The following is a 21,564-nucleotide window of genomic DNA, read 5'->3' as shown; positions in this document are numbered from 1 at the left end:
GGAGTGGCCTCGTAAAGACCCCACTCCCAGTCAGCTCCCTCACTCTCCTGCTGAGTAGGGAAGGGTGCCACCAGCTGTCCCATCCTGAGCTGTCCTCAGACTAGGGCAGGCACTAGCTGACAGGATGAAGGACCCAAGGCTCATGGCAGCCCTTGGGGCCCAGGTGACCTGGAAGCCAAGAATGTGGCTCCACCTGATGACCATCCAGCATCACGTGCCACTAGGACCACCAGGCCAGGAGGCCCAGGGGTACGAATTCCAGGTCCCCCCCAACCCCCAGCAGCCACCTAAAGAACAAGAACAGCCTGGAGGAAGTTTTCATGTTTATTCAACCTTTCTGCTGCCCTTTGAGGCCAGCTGGGCCAGCTCCTTGGGAGGGCCTGTGGTCTGTCCCTGTGAATGCCCTTCTGCAGGGAATACAGCGCCTCAGGAGTTAGTGACAAGGTGCTGATGGAGTGCTAGTGTTAAGTACCATAAACCCCGAGACTCCAGGAGACTGGGGAGCAGTGGGGGCAGCGGGCCTCCGCTGGCCCTGTTCTTGGTCTGCACAGTTGGCCTCTGTCCCCGGAGCCAGACTGGTGGAGGGTGACTCTTGGGAGCTCAGCTGGGGGCGAGCTGGCTGAGGGCAGAGGCAGGCAGCTTGCATGCTGCTGGGACAGGGCAGAGCGGTCAATGTCTGGAAATGGGAAGGGGTGGAGGCCAGAAAGCCCCTGTGGCCGCACCCAGGACCCAGGTCCTCATGGGTGTGGGCTGACTGACCCTCCCAGAGCCCAGCAGCACCCTGAGGCTTAGCCTTCACCCCCGTGGGAAGGCACAGGATGGCAGGAGAGAAGGCCCAGCCCATGGACCCAGCCGAGAAGGCCGGGAACAGAGAGCGATGGGGCCAAGCAAGGCTGACGGGGTTCTGGGATGGAGACCCCAGGCGTGCCCGAGTCCTCATACATCCCTGTGCCCCAGCTTCTCCCCTGTGCTCATGCCACCAGCCTGGAATGTGCCGGGGCTCCAGGAAACCAGGGAGCAAGAAAAACCCCAGAGCAGTTAGGGATATGGCCATGAGGTTACAGGGGATTCCATGCCTGGGGGGGCGTTGGCCAGGTCCCCAGGCGGGCAGGGCTGATGGGTTCTGCGCGTGGGGGACCCTGCAGTCCTGCCGGCAGCAGAGATGGTGGACTGGGCCGGGTGGGGACCCCGCCTGGGCCGCCCTTCCGGCCCTCACCCCACAGGCTGGGCCATCTTGGCGTGCAGGCTCTGGTGGGCGATGAGGTGGGCGCGCTGCTTGAAGCTCTTGTCGCACTCGCCGCAGCCGAAGGGCCGCTCGCCCGTGTGCACGCGCCGGTGGTCCAGCAGGTAGGAGCGCAGCGAGAAGCTCTTGCCGCAGTCACTGCAGCCGAAAGGCTTCTCGCCCGTGTGGATGCGCTGGTGGTCGGCCAGGTAGGCACTGCGGCTGAAGCTCTTGCCGCACTCGGAGCAGGAGAAGGGCTTCTGGCCCGTGTGCACGCCCTGGTGGCGCACCAGGTCCGAGGAGCTGCGGAAGCTCTTGTCGCACTCCTGGCACTTGTGCGGCTTCTCGCCCGTGTGCGTGCGCTGGTGGCGCGCCAGGTCGGAGCCCCAGCGGAAGCGCTTGCCGCACTGGCCGCAGCTGTGCGGCTTCTCGGCCGCCAGGTCCCGGAACTGCCGCCGGCGCGTGGGCGGCCGCCCCCGCCGCGCCCCCGCCGCCCGCCCCCGGGGCGCCCCCGGCCGGGCCTCGGCCTCCTCCAGCCTCCAGGACACGGTCACGTCGCCAGCAGCCTGGCCCGGGAGCGCCGTCACCACCTCCTCCAGCCGGGATCTCTCGCTGTGGCTCGTGAGTCCCAAACCTGCAAGCGGGGAGGAGGTGGCCTCTTCAGTGCCACGCGGTTCCAGGGACAGAGCTGAGGGGAGGCAGAAACGAGGCTCCCGGCCAGCGCCTGGGGCTCAGGTTCAGACAGCCCTGGGCTCCAGCAAACTCCAGCCTCAGCTTCCTCCTCCATGGAATGGGGACATGAGAAAACGACGACAGAGAAACCGTTCAGAGTAAGCGGCAAGGGGCTTGCTGGGCGTCTCCAGCAGAGGCACTTACTAACTACAGGCCTAACCAATCTACGCCCCCTTCCCACACTGCGATCCAATGTCCCACCCCAAGCCCTGGCTATTCAAACTCCAAAACTGCATAGATTGAGGTCATCTGTAAATGATCCCAACCCTCACCATTTGTTATCAGCAACCAAGGAACCACAGGGCTCAGCTAACATGGTTCCTCTCGCTACACGAGCTCTTGTCCTCTCAGCTCAAGAACAAATGGAAGTGGATCGGGAGGGATCTTAGCTGGTCCCACTGGGTTCCGCGGATTAAATGAGATGATCCCCAAACAGTGCTTAGGAAGGCCCTGACCTGGAGAGAAACCCAGCAGCGTGGCCTCTAGTGAGCAGGTGTCTGTCTGCGCCTCTTCACCGGGCAGGCTGAGGGGGCCTCACAACCACGTTTGCACGAAGTCCCAGCTCCGTCCCTTCAGTGTCCTTCAACCTCTCTGAGTCTCAGGTCCCTCGTCTATAAATGTGCACACGCTTTCATGCAGTGGGTTGTGAGGATCCCATGAGAAAATGCCTGTACCCGTGCTCAGCACAGTCCTGGCATGTTGCCCATGCCATCACAGGCAGAGAAAAGTGAACACCAGCACAAACGAAACCTCCAGGGGCTCTTAAAGAGATTCAGGGAAAGCCCTCTTTGGAGCCAGCTAAGCAAGGACTTGGGAGGAAGACTGAGGATTTCAGAAGGGTGTGCAGGGGTGGGGCCTGCCTGGGCCCACCCGCTGCTGCTGGGACTCCAAGGAGGCGAGAGCCTCCAGCTCAAAAGAGCCAAGGACCCCTAGGCCCCTCGCTGTGCCCACTGCTTACCCAGGGCAACGTTCTGGGAGTTCTCCCTTTTTATGTCCCAGAAGAGATCCCTCTGAGCAGGGTCCAGGGACCCCCATTCTTCCCGGGAGAAATAGAAGGGAATGTCTCCAAATGTCACAGGTCCCTGGAATGAGGTGAGAAAACCCAGTTCAAGGCTGCCCTGCTCAGGACTCCCCAGGCAGTCATGGGCAGAGACAGGAAGGGGGATGGGAAACAGGACAGGTCCGGGCCAGAAAGGATGGATGGAAGAGGCCTTGGTGAGAAGGCAAGACCCATTACAGGGACTCATCAGCATCAGAGGGGACAAAGGGACTGGTAACTCACCCCAGAGGCAAAGCAGGTATCTGTCGTCTCTCTGGTGCTCCCCTCTTTAAGAAGAGCCGGAAGCTGGGCTGCAGGGAAAGAATGGAGCCTCAAAGAGGCCAGCCCAGGCCGGGAGTGAGATCTCACACACTCTCCTTCACACACACACGTACACCTTGCCTTCTCAGAACAGAAATACCCTACTTGCTCCCTTGAGGGCAACGCCCAGGAAAGACCCAGGCCCCTGTCCAGCCACTCTGCCACCTTCAAGCTTACTCACCACCATGGCTGTGCTGCTCCCAGGGTACAGGTGGCCGGCTTCGTGTCCCTGCCTTCCGGGGAGGCCCCTGGGCCTGAGATCCCTGGACTGCAGCCTCAGGTTCCGCCCCCTCTGAGGGCATGTCCTGTGCAGGAACCACAACATGCTCATCAGCACCAAGACCAGATGGGGGAGACAGAGATTAACCCCTGGGAAGGAGACACGGGACACATCCCTCAGGAGGCTGGGTGTGGGGAAGAAGGTCAACACAGGGCCCCAGAAAAGACCAGATGAGAATGTGACACCAGGCAGTGCTATGTGCCCAGGGACACTCCCCGACCAAGCGTGAGGCAAGAACCAGCCCCCAAAGGCCAGAATCAAAGAGCCACTTAGCAAGGGGCCGTGGGGGGAGACCTTCCTGTCAAGGGCAGAACCCCACACCCCCGCCACACATTAGCATCTCCCCAGACGCTTCCAGTGTCAAGGACCCAACACCCCACAAGACAGCAGGGTTCACAGGGACAGCTCTACCTTCTCACACCCCCTTTGGTGCTCTCACTATGCACATCACTGTATCCCCAGGGCCTGGCCTAGAGCAGAACACAAATAAACGTTTGCAGAACCTGTGGAGCTAAAACCTGCCTTCCTGGAGCATGCCCACTTTGGTCCTGCTGCTGCCCTCCAAAGCCACCAAAAAGAAACCAGATTCACTTGGACAGTGTCTTTCAGAAAGGCCACACATTATGACAAGCTCCTGTGGACGCTCCCTCTGGCTCTCCATGTCCTCCCCCACCCCCAACCCCCGTCCCGCCCCCTGGAGGACTCATCTCTATAGAGATGGCCACCTCTCCTCAGTCCAGGTGCCATCCAGGTGCCCCTGGATGTGGGAGGGGCCCCTCACCTGTGGCCAAGCTTTCACTGGCTGCTTTTGCAGGTCCTCCACCAAGGCAACAGCTTCCTCGCCACTCCCCGGGCATCGTTCGCATACCCAGCCCTGGACGCCCACGGGCAGCACGCTCAGGAACTGCTCCAGCACCAGCAGCTCCAGGATCTGCTCCTTGGTGCGCAGCTCGGGCCGCAGCCAGCGGCAGCAGAGCTCCCAGAGCTGGCTGAAGGCCTCGTGGGGTCCGCCCGCATCCCCGTAGCAGAACTGCCGAAAGCGCTGGCGGCACGCCTCTGAATCCCTGCTGTCCTCTTGCTGGGCAGCATCCTGCTCCCAGGAGGAATCTTCTACCTTCACGATCAGAAGCCCTTCTCCCTCCCCAGGGGCCTGGTCCTGAGGCTCTGGGGGGGCTGCCATTCCCCTGGCCTAAGGCTCAGGGCTGGTCAGCCTCAACCTGGGCCTTCAATCTCCCAGAGGGATCCCCAGTGGCAGCTTGGTTGGCATCTGGACAGGCACTCCTGGGGAAAGAGCAGAATAGCAGGAGGGGGGCGGTACATGAGCAATCACCAGCCTTGAGGGACATCCAGGGACTCCAGCTCCCGTTCTTCCTGGCCTTGAAGGCTATTTTAGGCTCTCCTATAAAGCCTTGCTCACATGACTCTCTCCTACCAATACAGATCCGCGGCTCCTTATCCTCAGCTCCAAAATCCAAAACTCCCAGGTTTTCACCACCTGGTCTACTGACATGAGATGAGCATATTTATAACCTCCATTTATCTCACTTAATGTAAATGTTCATATGTTCTATGGGAGAAATATTAACGTATTTGTTCAGTTTGTAAAAATCTATCAAGCTGTACTTCTGATGTATATTTCTGTATATTATTCTTCAATTTAAAAAAATTCTTTTTAACTGGGAATTCCTGGCGGTCCAGTGGTTAGGACTCCGCGCTTTCACTGCTAGGGCCCGGGTTCGATCCCTGGGTGGGGAACTAAGATCTCGCAAGCCGTGCAGTGCGGCCAAAAAAAAAAAAAAAGTTTTTTTTTAAACTAATGTTTTGATTACTGAGTGTTGTACCAGATTGAGCTGGCAGCGTTATTTAATATACAATATATGTACTGTATTTTTCTCAAATTTTGGCTCCTAGTGTGTCAGCAAAGGGCTCACAGACACCATCCTGAGCCATTTATCCAGATACACATGAACGTGAGACATAGTTATACCTTACTGCTTCTCTTCACAACAGTCCTGAAAGGTGTGTATTTTGGAGTATTTTTAATTGCTTTTTGTTTCAACAAAAAAAGTGATACAAACCATTGTAATAAAAGAGGGGGGTTAGACAATACAGAAATACATAAAAGAGACACTCTCCCTTCCACACTGCAGCTGCACCCCCATTAACAGTGTGACATATGACCTTCCAAATCTTTCCCTGTTCATTTACTGGAAATATATCCATAGAAACCGGGGGGAAAGTGCTTTGTGCGTGTTTTTACACAAATCAGGTCTTACCGCAATACTATTTTGTCATTTGCTTTTCTACCCAACAATGCTGCTTCAGCCGCTCTAGGAGATTCCGCGGTATGGATGTACTCGTTTCTTAATGAATACCCACCCGAGTGAGGCATTCAGGTTGTTTCCAATTCTTTTCTACTACACACTAAGCACTTTATTTACTTTATTCTGAAAGGTACGTTCTCCATGCTCATCCTCCAGTGACCGAGGAGAAGGCTCCGCTCGGACAGAGCCAGGGACTCACCAGGGTCGCTCAGTAGGACTCGGCAGTCGGGAACGCGGACCCGGCCAGAGCCCCGCGCTCGGTCCCAGCAGCCTTGCCTGAGCGGAGATGAGAGGCGGAGGGGCGGGCAGCGGGTGCGGCGCCCCAGGCTTCGCCCCTTCACCTCCCTGAGGTGCGCGCCTCCTTCGGCCTCTGCCTCCGGGCGCCGGCCCCGGCCGCCCGGAGCCCTACGTTCGACCTCGGAGCCAGGCGGGCCGCGTCGCCTGTCCCGCCCCCCCGGACTCACACCGCCCACAGCCGCCCAGGCGTTCCCAGTTTCCGCCTCCAGGTTTCGGTGCCGGAAATTCGCGCGGGGCTCGCCGGGAAACGACACGGCGCATGCGCCGAGACAAGCACGCCCGACTACTCTCCCCAGGAGGCCGTTCGCCTACTATACCGGCCTTCTCCCTGACGGATGACCAATGAACGGTGAGAATTTCCAGGGATGGCCAATCAGAAGGCAGTGACGTCATGCGCGTCAACACCCGTGCCCCCAGGCTGAGGTCTGCCCCTAGGTTCGCGCTTTCTCCCTCTCGCCTTGTCTTTCAGTGTTCTGTGATCCTCTGGCCCGTGAAGGGTGAAAAGGAAAAGCCAAGGCTGGCCTGCTGGGTAGAGACGTCGCCGGGCCCAGCTACGAGTGGATTGCCTGCTCCGCCGCAAGGGATGCTCGGGCGTGGACTCTTCCTTCCGTCCCCTGCTCTTTCCGCTACACAGTGGGTCGAGAGCTGAGGGGGCCGTGGTCCAGGAGCTGGAACTCAGCCTTGGGAGACTCGTTTATAGCTTTTGGGGTCCCGCACCCACCCAAGTAGTCTTTAGCCGCTTCTAGCAGGGCGCGGAGCTTGCTGGGAAATGCAGTCCAGTGAGGGGCGGGGACCCTCCTGCGGCGATCCTCTGTTCCCGAGGGTCGACTAGGGTCTCTCAGCAGGACGCGGCCGTCGGGGACGCTGACCCCCGACCAGCAGATTTGACTGAAGGACAGCGGGGCTCTCCAGGCTGGGGAGAATCTAAAGCAGGCGGGCCGCGTCGGGGAAGCTCTATGCATTTGGACCTGCTCCCACCCTCTTCTTACTCCCCTTGGAGATATGAGGCTCCAGATCTTTTTCTGAAATAGAAAATCCTTTCTTGTGGTTGTTGTTGTTGTTTGATTATGCAAGTATTGCATCCTTAGTGTAGGAAAGAAAAAGTACGGAAAATTTTAAAGGCATCCATATCCACAAAGCTAGCTTCCTCACTCAGCTCACATGGCACTCCCTCAAAGTGGTTTTTCCCTAACCCTATGTAAACAGCACCCGGCCCCCCCTGCCATGCCTCTGCCCTGCCTTATTTTTCTTCCTAACTTTTATCACTACCTGACATATTTGTATATTTGCCCTCCACTACTCGACTATAATTTTCATGATATCAGACTGTTTTCACTGCCCTACCTCCAGAGCTTAAATACTGTGCCTGGCACAATATTTGTTGAAAAACTGATGGTTAAAATAACTGAAAGTTAAAAATATCCCTAATAAGGCCATTCAGAAATAAGCACTATTAATATTTTAGTCTTAAGTTCTACATCTATGATTATTTCTAAGGTAAATCTGGAATCATTCTATTTAATGAATTTTTGTTGGCTCAGAAGTCTATCAAAGAGGACTTCCCTGGTGGCGCAGTGGTTAAGAGTCCGCCTGCCAATGCAGGGGACACGGACGGGTTCGAGCCCTGGTCCGGGAAGATCCCACATGCTGCGGAACAACTAAGCCGGTGCACCACAACTACTGAGCCTGCGCTCTAGAGCCCGCGAGCCACAACTACTGAAGCCCGCGCACCTAGAGCCCATGCTCCGCAACAAGAGAAGCCACCTCGGTGAGAAGCCCATGCACCGCAACGAAGAGCAGCCTACACTCGACACAACTAGAGGAAGCCCGCGCCCAAAGATCCAACGCAGCCAAAAATAAATAAATAAATAAAAATTCATCTCAGATAACCGTAATGCCTTGTGGAGACACAAAATATTAAAAAAAAAAAAAAAAAGTCTATCAAAGATATGTTTCCAAATCAGCATCTATAAATAAAATCCATCTGTTGTGCAAGCTGCATAGTATTCCAAAGCATGGAAGTTCCATATTCCATTTCAAGTCCCTTACTCTTGGATATTTAGATTGTTTCCATTTTTCCATTTGCAGATGTTTACTACGTACACCTTCCTGCATTTGCTTGAACTACTTGCGGGAAGGGATGAGCCCAGGCTGTTCTAAGAAGACCGCTGAAGTGGATGCTACTGGGCTCCCTCTCCTCCCCTTACTGGCCCCAGTGGAAAACTACACAAGGAAGAAGGAACTTGAAAGTCCCTATTTCCAGTGTGCCCTTACATTGTTCTTCACCCTGTACTGACAAAGATTAACATCAAGTTGGCTTGCAAAGGAGAAACGTCCATGGGATCCGGCTCCATTACCACAAAGCAGGACAAAAAGGGTGTATTGGGGGTTTGAGGGACAATAAATTAATAACTAGCACACCTACCATATGTTCTATTGGGCATTGCTGATGGATGATAAATAATTTGTATATAATTATATTGAAATTGACCACCTTATTGTACTTTCCTTTCCTTCTGATAGTTCATTTTTCTATGATGTAAAAAGGGAAAATTTTCTTTCCAGAAAATTTATATTCATTTCCAGAATTTATACTCATTATTTTCTTAGTCTTATAGCATTGTCTAGAACTCCCTAAATATCTTGGGACTTCCCTGGTGGCACAGTGGATAGGACTCCGTGCTCCCAATGCAGGGGCCCCGGGATCGATCCCTGGTCAGGGAACTAGATCCCACATGCATGCTGCAACTGGGAGTTCGCATGCCACAACTAAGGAGCCAGTGAGCCACAACTGAGGAGCCCTGCAGCCGCAACTAAGGAGCCCATGTGCTGCAACTAAGGAGCCAGTGAGCCACAACTAAGACCCGGTGCAACCAAGTAAATAAATAAATAAACAAACAAACAAAAACCCTGGACCTGAGCCCCACCTTCCAGCTCTCTGGTTGAATGACTTTGGACAAGTTATTGGACTTCTTGGTCTGTTTCCTCCTCTATAAAACTGAGATGAAACCCACTGCTCAGACTTGTAGAGCGTTGAGGAAACATATATATGGTGCTTGGCCCCACGCCTGATAGGGCAGCTGCCACTGGCAGCTATTATTACTATTTTCAGTCCACTGTCCTGTTCAAGACATTTCATCCCTTATTGGCTGGGAGCTAACCGGAGCTGCGACTGCCCTGCTGGCCCTGTGATCTGCAGAGACAGGTGGGGTCCCAACAGCCTCCCTTGACGTCCTCAAGGTCATTTGGTGTCTGAATGTAATTGTGAGAGCTGAGCTGCAAACCTCGGACAATAAGCAAGCTGAGCCCACCTCTCCCCGGGGGGAAAAAAAAACGTAGAGAATGAGAAGCTTCAGAGCTAAAAAACCAGAAGGCCAGGAGTAAAACAGCCAGGCAGGGGCAGATAGGGCAAATTATAAAGGATATGTGCAAAGAGCCCAAGGAGGTGAGAAGTAGGAGAGGGAGCTGGCAGCAGCCTCAGGAAGGACCAGGAGGGGCAGGGTCCCTGGTAAGTGAGAAATCCTCACTGGATTACAGCTGGGTCCCCAGGGACGAAGGTGAAAACGTCCAGTCACAAAATGCAGGCCCCAGTGCCTGAGACAGGAGACAGGGAAGGCAGGAGGCACTGAGCATGAATTCCCATGCTGGCTCGGCCCTCCTCCCGGGTCCCAAAGAGAAGAGCCCAGGGAGGGTCCAGAGCTCAGTGGGCAATGCCTGGGACAAGTGACCACAGCAGCAGACCACCCCACCGGGTCCACAGTTTCAGAAGTGGCCAGCTGACTTCAGGTTTGGAAACCTCTGTGCTCAGAAGCCTTTGCTATAGGCTCCGGAATGGGTCCAAGCCAGGTGAAGGCTGGGGAGGAAGGTGCCCAAGCCCCCAGAGGGATGACATAGGGATGGCTGAGTGAGGAGACACTGGGTTGACCCCGGAACCCCCACTTCCCCCGCCAAGTCCGGGGTCAGCCTCCAGGGCCCCACGAGACAGAGCTATAGGCTGTCGCTCGAATTCCAAGGCCTTTAATTTGCAGTGAGCATGCCTGCTCCTCACCCGAGCTCCTCCCGTGTTGCCGCGCCCCACCCCCATGCCAGCACCTCCCCAACTCCCTTCCTGGGCCTCCCAGGTCACACCCCCGCAGCAGCTGCCCCCGTTCCAATCCCCCTCCTTCCCTGTCTCCGGGCCGGCCCCTGTCTCTCAGCCTCCTAGGTGGGGGCCGGAGGGGGCGCCGCCAGAGCCCCGGCTGCCCCCAGCATCAGCATGGCCAGGGCCTTGGGCCCCGCCGTGTGGATCTTCTCGTGCCGGTGCAGGTTGGAGCGCCGGCTGAAGCTCTTGCCGCACAGGGGGCAGGAGTAGGGCCGGACGCCGCGGTGGGTGCGCTGGTGGGCGGTGAGGTGGGAGCTGTGGCTGAAGCTCTTGCCGCAGTCGAGGCAGTGGTAGGGCTTCTCGCCGGTGTGCATGCGGTTGTGGGCGATGAGGTTGGAGCGCTGGCTGAAGCACTTGCCGCACTCGGGGCACGGGTAGGGCTTGACCCCGGTGTGTGTGCGCTGGTGGGTGACCAGGGCTGAGCTCTGCGTGAAGCACTTGCCGCAGATGGGGCATTTGTGCGGCTTGGCGCCTGTGTGGGTGCCCTGGTGGGTGACCAAGTCTGAGCGGCGGGTGAAGCGCTTGGCGCAGCGGTCGCACACGTAGGGCTTCTCACCCGTGTGGATGCGCTGGTGCTGGATCAGCGTCGAGTGGTGGCTAAAGCTCTTCCAGCAGGACGGGCAGGTGTAGGGCTTCTCGCCAGTGTGGATGATCTGGTGCTGGATGAGGTGCGAGCTGCGGCCGAAGCGCTTGCCACAGTCCGTGCAGGCGTAGGGCTTCTCGCCCGTGTGCGTGCGCCGGTGCGTCACCAAGTGCGAGTGCCAGCTGAAGGCCTTGCCGCACTGCTCGCACTTGTAGGTCTTCTTGCCGGCGTCGCCGTCAGGGGCCAGGCCCGCCTCGCTGCTCTCAGTGGCGGTCGTCTCCCCCTCTCTGGGTTGCTCTGGGAAGCGGCCCTCCTGGGCTTTCGGGATGCCGATGTCAGGCGGGGCTGGTTCCGACTGTGCCTCCTCCGCGGGACCCGGCTGCACATCGTCCTTGGCTGGCCCTGAGCTCTGGCCGCCGACTGCTCGCTGCCCACACCGTGGGGCGTCCCCCTGGGCTCTCCCCACCCTGCTTTTGAAGGACTTCATATCCCCAAAGGCTCCCAGGGACGGGGCTAGCTCCTCCTTGCCCACCTCCACGGCTCCTGGATAAAGAGGGATTCCAGCAAGGCAGAGGCTTTCATGAGGGCCCCGGGGGAATTGTGGAGCTAGAAATTAGGGCAAGGACCTGCTGGGAACCCTGGAAGCAAGAGCCACCCTCCACACAGGAGGGAGGGCTGGTGGCCCTGCCCCAGGAGGGGCTGTGTGTCTGCACCCCACAGGAAACAGCCCGCACTGACATGGGGCACCTGGGAGTGACAGCCACGACCCTACTGCCCCGCCCACCTGTCACCTCTGCACGCACCTCTCTTCTCCTCCTCCTCATCTCCCATCTGCTGGCAGGATCCCGAGGCCTCGCCCTTGCCCTGCACTTGAGAGGCCCAGAAAGGCCTGCTGAAGGGAAACCCTGCTTGGGAAGAGATGCTGTGCTCAGTCAGGGCCTTTCGGGCTGCACAGCAAGGAGAAACCACCCTCCACCTCCCCGGAGAGGTGATGGAGCAAAAGAAGAGGGGGTGCAGCTCTGCAAACACGGGGCAAAACCAAGTGAGCTCAACAGTCACTGGGGGCAGATGGCCATGCCCTCTCAGGATGCACACTCCGGGGCAACCTCCAGGCACACTCTTCTCAGGGCTGGGCCAGGTCAGCTGCTGGCCACCTCTATGTCACACTGTCCCCAGCAGTGAGTCCAGCAATGTCAGAAACCAGATGCAGTCTTCCTATCCTGCACCTGCACCTTCCCAGGATCACAGGCAAAAAGGGCTCCTGGGGGAGGGGCAGTGGGCAAAGAGAGGCCAAGTGGGAGGGCCTGCGATAAGAGGGCCAGGGACACTGACCACCCAGAAGTCAAAGACCAAAGGCCCATTTGCCAAGTACCCCAGGGTGAGGGCCTGGGAATTCTGGTCAAGTCAGGAAGAGAGCAGAGGGGCCCTGGCCTCCATGCCCTGATCCAAGCCCCATGGGAGGGAAGGAATGTTTGGACCAACTGGGTGGTTTAGGGCATTCGTGAGGCCTGCCATGGGGCTGTGGAGTGGATGCTGGTTCCCTCTGATCTCCCAGGACTTGCCTGGACCTGCTGGCCTGGGCCCCGGAGAGTGCTAACAATGGGTGGTGAGCAAACCAGAGATAATTAAAGGTGTGAGCACAGCAGCTGCTGTGATCCTGGGGCCCACCAGGGACAGCAGGGGTCTTGGCCCGCCATCAAAGTCAGAGGGTGGAATTACCAAGACCCTGGCTCCACCTGGACTAGCAGGTGTGCAAGAGACGTGCACTGACAGACAAACAGACTGAATGACCGAACGAACAACAATGAATGAATGAATGCTGATTTTTCCATAAGCCCTCATAAAAGTCTGCCGTGAAAACTAGAGCCTGAAACTGAGGAATCAAAGCCCTGGGACTTTACTGCTTACCATGAGAAAAACCAAGGGAGCCAAGGCCCCTCTGAGAAGAGGACACGGCCTTGGGGTGGATGTGACAGCTCAGAGTCAAAGGCCTGGAGCGATTAGCTGGCACTGCTCCCCATCCTCTGCGCTAGCAGCCCGGCCCAGAGCCAGGCTTTCTGCTCAGATACCTCTGAAGCTGGGCTTGGAAGGGGGGGAACTACTGGAATAAGCTAGGGAAGAACTGGAGAGAAGCACAGTCTCTAGGTCGGCACCGTCCAGCACAGCAGCCGCTAGCCACGTGTGGCTATTTCAATTCAAATCTGAGATGCTGATTAAAATGAGATAAAACAAAAAACTCAGTTGCCCTAGCTGCATTTCTAGGGGTAAATAGCCACATATGGCTCATGGCTACCATATCAGCACCGACCAGAACACATCCATCACTAGGAAGCTTCTATAGTACAGCGAGGTCTGGATGAACCACAAGAGGGGGTTCAAGCCCTGGAAAGGGAGGAGGAGGTGATGGCAGATGGCCCCACCGCTGACTTCCCAGGGCCTCAGGAAGCAGCACCCCAGCACGAGTGAGCCCTTACCCAAGGACAGCCCGTTCCTCTTCTGCAGGACATCCCTGTAGAAGCTCTGCTGTGTGTGGTCCAGCCGCCCCCACTCCTCCCGGGAGAGGTACACAGCCACGTCCTCAAAGGTCACTGGCATCTGAAACAACACGAAATGCCCACTCTCCAGGACACGCCAGGACGTGGTGGAGGGGCACGGTGGTGCCAGGACAAGGGCAAAACCCCGACTCCCATCCTGCTGACTCAAGTGAGGCTGGCCCTCGGGTGTGATGGTGAAGCAGGACAGTTGCCCAAGGAAGGCTTTTGGGGGCAAGAACAAAGCGCTTGTGTACAGCAGGAGACAAGAGACAAAAACAAGGATCCTTCTGTTCGGCACCACTGCCAAAGCTCAGGATCTCCAGTCCCCACCCTCAGGTCCAGCGCTCAGATCCGGAGGACGATTCAGAGACGCTGTCCCTCCACGTCCTTCGGCTCCAGCTCTGGATGGGGACACTCACCTGGGACCAGGCAGTGAGGAGCGCCGTGGCCATCCGCCGTTCTCTGGTCCTCCCCTCGTGAGAGAGCACAGGGATCTGGGGGGAGGGGAGGGCTGAGAGAGGAGAGAGGTCCTCAGGGCGGCCACCTCGTCCCGCTTGGCCCTCCCACTCCCCACACTGAGCTCATGCCAGGCCCACCAGGGACACCCACGGTGCCTCCAACTCCACCCCCGACCTGATCCAAGAAGAGGGTCAGTGGGCTCTGAGGGGCGGCCTCCAATGGGCAGGTGGGGCAGACATCAGGGTCTCCCCACCCGGGCTGAGCGTCTACCTGGGAAAGTGCCTCTCTCCACATCCCCATCCTCACCTCCGCCAGGCAGGAAATGCGCTTTCTCCTTAGAGCCCTGGCTTAGGGGCACCCAGCCCCGTGCTCCTTGAGCTCTGGCCTCCTGTGATGCCCCCTCAGGGTGCGGCTCTTCTGGCTCCATCTTGATGTGGGGTGACCCCTGAGCGGCTCCCAACGGCACTGTCCCCTCCGACTCGGAAAGCATTTCTTGACAAGAATGCCCATGACCTGGAGTCTAGAAATAACAGCCCCATCAGCACTGGGACAGAGAATGGGAGACACAGCAGAACTCCACGCTCGGGGACCTGCAGAAGCAGACACCGAGGGTGGCAGAACGCACACCCAGATGCAAGGCTGGCCCTGCTTCCGTCTCCGTCCCTAAGACCTGCACATCCGTGGTTCACCCCTGTGAGGCCGGACAGTGAGGGAAGGAGGGGAGGCTCATTGAGGCCCTGCTGGGTGCCCACAGGGCAGATGCCTCTTCCCAATTCGAGCCTCACACCTCCCACAGGAGTGTGGATTGTTATTCTTTAATATATGAGGAAACCGAGTGTAGTTGGCTGGGTTGAATAGTGTACCCTCAAAATTCATGTCTACTCGGAACCTCAGAATGTGACCTTATTTGGAAAAAAGGTCTTTGCAGATGTAGTTACGGATCTTGAGATGAAATAATCCTGGATTCAGGTTGGGCCCTGAATCCAATGACTGGTGTCCATATAAGAGGAGAGGACACAGGGGCTTCCCTGGCAGTCCAGTGGTTAGGACTCCCGCTTTCACTGCCGAGGGCCCAGGTTCTATCCCTGGTCGGGGAACTAGGATCCCACAAGCCACGCGGCAGCCAGAAAAAAAGAGGAGAGGACACAGAAACAGAGGAGAAGCCATGTGAAGATGGAAGCAGAGGCTGGAGTGATGCTGTCACAAGCCAAGGGACACCTGGAGCCACCAGAAGCTGAGAGGCAGGAAGGATCCTCCCCTAGAGCCTTGGGAGGGGGCCCTGCCGACCCCTTGATTTTGGGGTTCTGGCCTCCAAAGTGTGAGAGAATAAATGCCGGTTGTTTTAAGCCACCCAGTTTGTGGTCCTTTGTTACAGCAGACACAGGAAACTCACACACCCAGGCTCTGAGATCAGACAATGGCCCAAGGTCATAGAGCTTGGAGTGACTCGGCCAGGACTTGAACTCAAGTGTATAGGACTCACAAGTCACCCCAGTCACTCACAAGTTACTCACAAGTAACTTCTTGAAAGTGACAGGAAGACATGTGGCCTTGGGCCATTTCAGTCCTAACTCAATTGGTCAGAGCTGTCGGCAGTTTCTGATTTGGAAAAAATAAGTCCAAGCATACCTCTAACCGTGCTGAGGACTTGCACCCACCTAGGTCTGATGGAAGGGAAACTCCTCTCAGGCTCACCCCCTTTAGCACTGTCCCCCACAATGGGACTGCCAGGGTCCTCCCTCCCCTCTTCATAGCAGCCTCTGCCCCAGCCCTCTGGGAGGTGAGGAGCAAGCTTCTGAGTCAGGCTACTGGGGCTGGAATGAAGAACCACCGCTTACCAGTCTTTCAGTGCTGAGCAGAGCAGAGCACTGGGAAAGTCACTTCCCTTGCACCGGCCAGCCTTCTGCTGGGAACTCAAGCCTATCCCTCCACCTCCCCACCCACCTCAGTATATAAGACCCTCAGGCCAGGAGTCAAAGTTCCTGGGAGCCACACAGGCCAGGCGGCCTCCAGGACTCAGCTGCTCTGCCTCCACACAGATAATACGTGAGAAAGAGCTCTCCACTCCAGAAAGTTCTGGATAAACAAAGAGCAGTGCTGGTAATTATTATTATTACTCTACTGTGTGAGCTGACAGAATCCAACATCAGCAGAGAATGTTGTGGACACGTGAGGCCCACTGGGTGTTACAAAGGCATTATGGAAGCGAAACTAAACTGCGGTAAAAATTCTTTGTGCTTCTATGGTATGAAAACAGAACTGACACTTGATTTGTACTTGAACTTACAGCCACTGGAAACCCTAGCTGAGGATTTCCAGGTTTCTCTGACCTAGGTTCTAGTTGCTGTGGGTGGTGGTGTTTTATATGTTACAATAATGAGCACCTACGGGCTGATGAGCTGCTCACGGAGGCCTCTCGTGCCTATTATCTTCTCCGAGCCTCCCAACCACCTGGCAAGAAAGGTGGGAATGGCAGGCACATGATCCGCATTTTATAGATGACACACCTGGTTCCCAGAGGCCAAGGGACCTGCCCAAGGTCGCACATCCCGCTGCAGCTGACTCATGTTCCCCCAGTCCCAAGCTTGGTGACCCTGGTCTCCCCGCAAGTCGTATCTACACACACACAGGCAACAGGTACAGGAAGGGCTATGTGCTCAGACCCAGAGAGAGAGGAGATGCAGGCCCAGGCAGAGGGGAGTAGAGGGTAGACTGAGGCTTGCCCATATACTCTGAGCACTGTTCAGAGAGCAAACCCCACCCACAGGACCCCTGTGCAGCCCCCTTACTATCTCGTGTAGCCTTTGGTCTACTGACTACCGAATTCACCAGGCAAAGCAAAGCAGTCCCATAGAAGTCGATTCCCAGGTGGAAGGTATTTCCCATCATACCACCTTCTCTTCAACATCCGCCCACCGCATCTACCAGCCCTGCTCCCACGGTGAGTCTAACTCCTCCACTGGTCCAAATGCCCTGCCTTGAAAATCCCCTTCCACTCCAGTTCCTTCCAGTGCATGCCTCCCTCACCCAGCACCCCATCCATACCTCTTGGGCTCTCTCCTTGTCCTGGGTAGCACGGATGCCTCCGCCATCCGCAGACATTTTCTGTCTCAGAGCTACAAAGCTCAGCTGAGTCGTTTCTTGGTCTTGTTGACCAAGTCCCCTCCAGCTTCTGGCCAGGAGCCTAGAGGAGCAGAAGGAAATCAGCCAGTGTCTCCTGGACATCCCTGAAGCCCCCCAAATTCCCACGCCGGACCAGATCCATCCCTGGTCCCAATCAGAAATAAAGCCTCCGAGACGCCCTCCAACGGTCTCACTCTCTATGCTGTTTTTTGGTCCCTCTCTTTGACAGAATGCTATTTTGTATTATCCCGTTTATCGTTGTAGCAAGAATCTCAGAGCAACTGGGTTAAGGAAAACCGGGGTGACTTGAAATCTGAATCTCCTGTCATCAGGAGCCGAAAGGCCTGCAGAGATCCTACGAAACAGGTGCCGAGTAGGGCCCCGCCCACCACAGCCAGCTCCGCGGAGGACACACACACACACACACACACACACACACACACCCTGCACACACCCTGCGTTCGACCTGACTCGGTCCCGCCTGGGATCCAGAAATTGAGCTGCCCGCTCTCAGTAGCCCTCCCTGCGGCTGCAACCACCCGCCCGGGCCGGGTGTCCATTCTGCTCACGGTCCCGCACAGATGCTGTCCCTCCTCTTTCCGAACCCGGGTCCAGGCCTCCTCTCCCTGCCAGCCCGTAGCCTTCCACCTTTGACCCCGTCCCCTCCTGCCAGCTGGCCACCCGCGCGGGTCTCGGGATCCAGGAGCCCTCCCAGCCCCCCTCTCACCGAGGTGGAGGCGGAGGGGTCACCTCGGGCGGCGGAGCCCCCTCCCCCGGGGAAGGGAGTCTCCGCAGCCTGCACCGGGCGCGGGGAGCCGGGTGGAGACTGGGATTAGGGACAACAGGAAGTCCCTCCCAGATCCCGTTCCCCGCGCAGCTGCAGCCCTACAGCGTTCCCAGCTTGGAGGGTTCCGGGTCTGGGGTCCCGAGGCCGGCTGCACCTGCTCTCGGCCGGGAGGTGACTCCCAGATCCGCGTTGCCGGCTCACGATCGCTTTACCTGGTACGTACTCGTGACACCAGCCAAGCAGGGGCGCCAAAGTGGGAAAATATATTTTGTGTAAGGATTTTGATATTTGACGTTTCAAATTGCAGCTGTCGTTACAGGACGAAGGACACTTTGCCGAGTGGAGGGACATGGTGGTCCTTTTCAGTACACAGAGCTTCTGAAAGTCTTATGCGTGTCTCCGTGGAGACGTCCCTGGATTTCATTTAAGGCTCCCAGACCGGTCAGCAGCTCCTCTGGGTTCCCGCCAAGACTGGCATGGAGTTCTCTCTCCCTAAGAGCAAACTTAGGAAACGAAGAGACCTGGGAACTCCCCAGTACCCACCCCTACACCCATGTCTCACACTTTGGAAAGATGTGGCATCAATCTGATTTTTCCAGACGCTGCCCTCCGCACCCCCCCCCGACTAGCTCCCTCTCAAGGCTAGGGATAGAGGTGACAAAGGGGTCTGACCCAGCCATGCATGGGGTCCCAAACCCTCAGACATCCCTGGTGGCTTCAAAGTCCACATTCTCAGCTTCTGTCTTCCCTTCAGACCCTGAGAACTAAGGCTCCCCAAACGGGAGAACAGAGACTGTGCTTCACTCCCTGGGGCAAGGCACCCATCTCTCCTTAACAGGGCACAGGAGATGAGTGTCAGGAAAGGGGTGAGGGCCAGCCCTGTAGTCAGATTCCAGGAAGATTCCTGCTGGAAACGTTCCCAGGCCCCCTGCCTTCGGCCCATCAGAGTCCTCTGAGATGCATCCACTTCACCCAGGAAGACAGGCACCACTGGCCCTTGTACCACCCCATCGGTGTGCTGTGTGCACTCACAAGGGTTCAATTTTTTTTAAACTTAGTTCCCAACGCTTAAAAAATTAGGAGGGTTTTGGGACTTCCCTGGTAGCGCAGTGGTTAAGAATCCGCCTGCCAATGCAGGGGACACGGGTTCAGAACCCTGGCCCGGGAAGATCCCACATGCTGCGGAGCAACTGAACCCAGGCACCACAACTACTGAGCCTGCGCTTTAGAGCCCGTGAGCCACAACTACTGAGCCAGCGTACCACAACTACTGAAGCCCGCCCGCCTACAGCCTGTGCTCCACAACAAAGAGAAGCCACTGCAGTGAGAAGCCAGAGCACCGCAACGAAGGGTAGCCCCCACTCACCGCAACTAGGGAAAGCCTGCGTGCAGCAACGAAGACCCAACGCAGCCATAAATAAATAAATTTATAAAAAAAGAAAAATGAGGAGAGTTCCCATAAAATTGATTTTCTTGAGAAACCAGAACAACCAGAGCAACCCTGGACCCATATTCCTCCATTCCGGACCTGATCTCAGGGTGCTACTTTTGGTTCTCCACTTGGTCCTTGCAGCATTTTGAGTTTGCAACTCTGCTTTTGGAGTTCAACTTGTTTTAGGAGTCCTAGAATTCTTATTGATTCTACTATCACTTTGATGAAAGAAAAATTACCCCCAGGGTTTGGCTCTGGTCAGTATTTCCAGGTGTTTTAATCCTCAAGGTAAAGAGAGATGAACAAAGTTGTATCAAAAGTCAATACTGTTTTCAAGACAGAGAGAATTATAAACTGAGAAAAAGCCACAGAGGGCCCTGGAAAAGATGAAATGCGCAGTCTGGGAGCCAGACTGTGTCAAGCCAGTGTCCAGAGTAAAGGAACTCAACCTGAGGTGGACCATCTCACACATGGCAGTCCCAGGAATGCACCAAGTCCAGAAAGAATGGGTGTGTCCTGATTCCTGGGCAAACGTTTCTCTACCAGACAAAAGGGGCTACAGTTCAGGGATACTGAGGAAGCCCAGAGGTTTGGATCCCACCATGGGATCACCTAAGTTAGACCAAAAGAAGTCTCAACATTTATTTAACTGTTCAGAAAATATTTATTGAGCATCCGCTATGTGATAGATATTAGCTCCTTCTTGGAAATGAGAGGAAACCCTTCTAGGGCTGGCTCTAGGCCTGAGCAGGTCTAGGAGGAAGGATTATTGATATTTGCTTTGTGGGAATTGCAGTCCCCGAAAGACTTCAGACCAGGGCAGGGTGAGTCAATAAGTAGAGATCAAAAACCTAAATGCCTTCAGCAACCAGGCAGTACCATAAACCACCAGTGCCTTGGGTGTAAGACTGGAGTGGGAGGGACTTCAGGGGCCTCAAGAAACCATATTTTGTTTAAAGGGGGCGGTTGGGGGCTCAGTATTGCCCAAGCATGAGGCTTTTTCAAGAGAAGCCAGAAAAGAATTCAATTTCTATGTGAAATATCCTGACTTTTGAATGTTGATGACTAAAAACAAAACAAAATTAAGAACTCCATACAATTCCAGCAGAAAACATCTGTTTTCCCGCTCACAGGCCACCAGGTTAGAGACGTACTTACCTCAGGAGCCTGTTTACAAGGCGCTTATCGGAGCTTCAGGCACGGGAAACACTCAACAAATGCCAACCAACTCCACTATCCTGCGGCTTCAGTGAGCTTGAGTAAGAAAGAATACGCCACCTTTAGTAAATAAATCGTGATCTACCCTCAGACTGGCCTGCGAGCTGATTCAGGTCTTAAAGAGGACCTTACAAAAAAGCAGCCAGAATAATAAAAACTAGAAAAAAGAATCATCTGATGTAAGAAAAACAAAAACAAACGTGTGCTAATGAACACCGTTAAGCCAGGCTGGAGACAGGGCAATGCAGAGATTTAGCCTTAGGAAGGAGAGACGATAGGGGCAAATAAAGGAATGTAAGAGAAGCCAAGAAAAATAGGAATAATCGAGTAAACAGCAGAGCAAATGTTAACCATTGAAAAAGAAGAAAAGGAAGCCAGTACAAGTGTTAGGTAGGTGGAACCCCGGAAATAAAACAAATTTTGAAGAAAAATAACAGAACTCCCAGGGCCGCTGGAGACCAGGTCGTGAGAGTTCAGGTGCCCGGCGGCCCGCTCACCGCCGGAGGCGTGTAGGCAACCCTGCGGCGCCGTCCCCTGATGCGAGGCGGACGCAGGGGCAGGCGTTCGGAGCCACAGGAGGCCCAGGAGCCCCGCGCGCACAAGTCGTCGCTGCCCAGCTTTGCAGCCCGGAGGTCAACTATGCGGGGAGCGCGTCTCCCAAGCAACAACTGCCCCGCCCCACCCCACGGGAGACGCCGGTGATTGGCTGTCGCCTCCATGGCCCCGCCCCTCCACGGCACCGCCCTGCCGCCCTTACCTGCGCGCTGCCGTCCGCGCCCCCGAGGAGCAGTCCCGCCGAGGGCGAAGGGTCACCCTGGTGCTGCCGGACCCTGGCCGGTGTGCCCGCGTTTCCCGTCCGGCTGCCCCATTCCAACTTCCGGTTTTCCCGGGTCTCTCGTGGAGCCCGCCTGTGGGCCAGGGGCACGGGGGCAACGGGGGCGGTGAGGACCGCGGGGCGTACACCCGGGAGCCCTCGAGTTTCCGGTGGGAAAACTGCGGCTGGCTGAGCGAGGGCCCTCAGCCTGAGAGCGCCGGCGCCGGGGTACCCGGGAGCACGAATTCCGGCCCAGCG

At 56.3% G+C, this 21,564-nt stretch overlaps 2 protein-coding genes across 9 annotated transcripts; both read right to left on the bottom strand.

Moving 5' to 3' along the window:
- Positions 1 to 311: 311 nt before the first annotated feature.
- On the bottom strand, positions 312 to 6,312 carry ZNF213 (zinc finger protein 213). The gene is made up of 6 exons (XM_061209320.1): positions 6,118 to 6,312; positions 4,376 to 4,875; positions 3,496 to 3,619; positions 3,237 to 3,304; positions 2,913 to 3,036; positions 312 to 1,856 (listed from the first exon to the last, which is right to left on the bottom strand). The coding sequence occupies exons 2-6, from the start codon at positions 4,772 to 4,774 to the stop codon at positions 1,213 to 1,215; spliced, it is 1,359 nt and encodes a 452-aa protein (XP_061065303.1). The 5' UTR covers positions 4,775 to 4,875; positions 6,118 to 6,312; the 3' UTR covers positions 312 to 1,212.
- Positions 6,313 to 10,341: 4,029 nt separating this feature from the next.
- ZNF205 (zinc finger protein 205) lies at positions 10,342 to 21,136 on the bottom strand. 8 transcript variants are annotated; one of them, XM_061208892.1, is made up of 9 exons: positions 20,990 to 21,136; positions 20,433 to 20,528; positions 18,055 to 18,345; positions 16,978 to 17,116; positions 14,239 to 14,452; positions 13,893 to 13,984; positions 13,414 to 13,534; positions 11,743 to 11,847; positions 10,342 to 11,482 (listed from the first exon to the last, which is right to left on the bottom strand). In XM_061208892.1, exons 4-9 carry the CDS (start codon positions 17,032 to 17,034, stop codon positions 10,416 to 10,418), a joined length of 1,656 nt encoding a protein of 551 aa, XP_061064875.1. In that variant the 5' UTR covers positions 17,035 to 17,116; positions 18,055 to 18,345; positions 20,433 to 20,528; positions 20,990 to 21,136; the 3' UTR covers positions 10,342 to 10,415. The 8 variants fall into 8 exon arrangements, with proteins under 8 accessions (XP_061064875.1, XP_061064876.1, XP_061064874.1 ...); XM_061208893.1 differs by having other exon boundaries at positions 18,055 to 18,334; XM_061208891.1 differs by lacking the exon at positions 18,055 to 18,345.
- Positions 21,137 to 21,564: the final 428 nt, after the last annotated feature.

The sequence above is a fragment of the Eubalaena glacialis genome, chromosome 13 (assembly GCF_028564815.1).
Source record: "Eubalaena glacialis isolate mEubGla1 chromosome 13, mEubGla1.1.hap2.+ XY, whole genome shotgun sequence".
Taxonomy (NCBI): Eukaryota; Metazoa; Chordata; class Mammalia; order Artiodactyla; family Balaenidae; genus Eubalaena; species Eubalaena glacialis.
This window is presented reverse-complemented; position numbering and strand designations above follow the sequence as displayed.

Coding starts and splice junctions, on each gene's coding strand:
- ZNF213 (XM_061209320.1), bottom strand. CDS start 4,774: ATGGCAGCCCCCCCAGAGCCTCAGGACCAGGCCCCTGGGGAGGGAGAA. Junction 3,620..4,375: donor CAGTGAAAGCTTGGCCACAG/GTGAGGGGCCCC, acceptor GTTCCTGCACAG/GACATGCCCTCAGAGGGGGC. Junction 3,305..3,495: donor GGAGCAGCACAGCCATGGTG/GTGAGTAAGCTT, acceptor CTTTCCCTGCAG/CCCAGCTTCCGGCTCTTCTT.
- ZNF205 (XM_061208892.1), bottom strand. CDS start 17,034: ATGTCTGCGGATGGCGGAGGCATCCGTGCTACCCAGGACAAGGAGAGA. Junction 13,535..13,892: donor TCCTCACTGCCTGGTCCCAG/GTGAGTGTCCCC, acceptor GTGTTGTTTCAG/ATGCCAGTGACCTTTGAGGA. Junction 11,848..13,413: donor GAGGAACGGGCTGTCCTTGG/GTAAGGGCTCAC, acceptor TCTCTTCCCAAG/CAGGGTTTCCCTTCAGCAGG.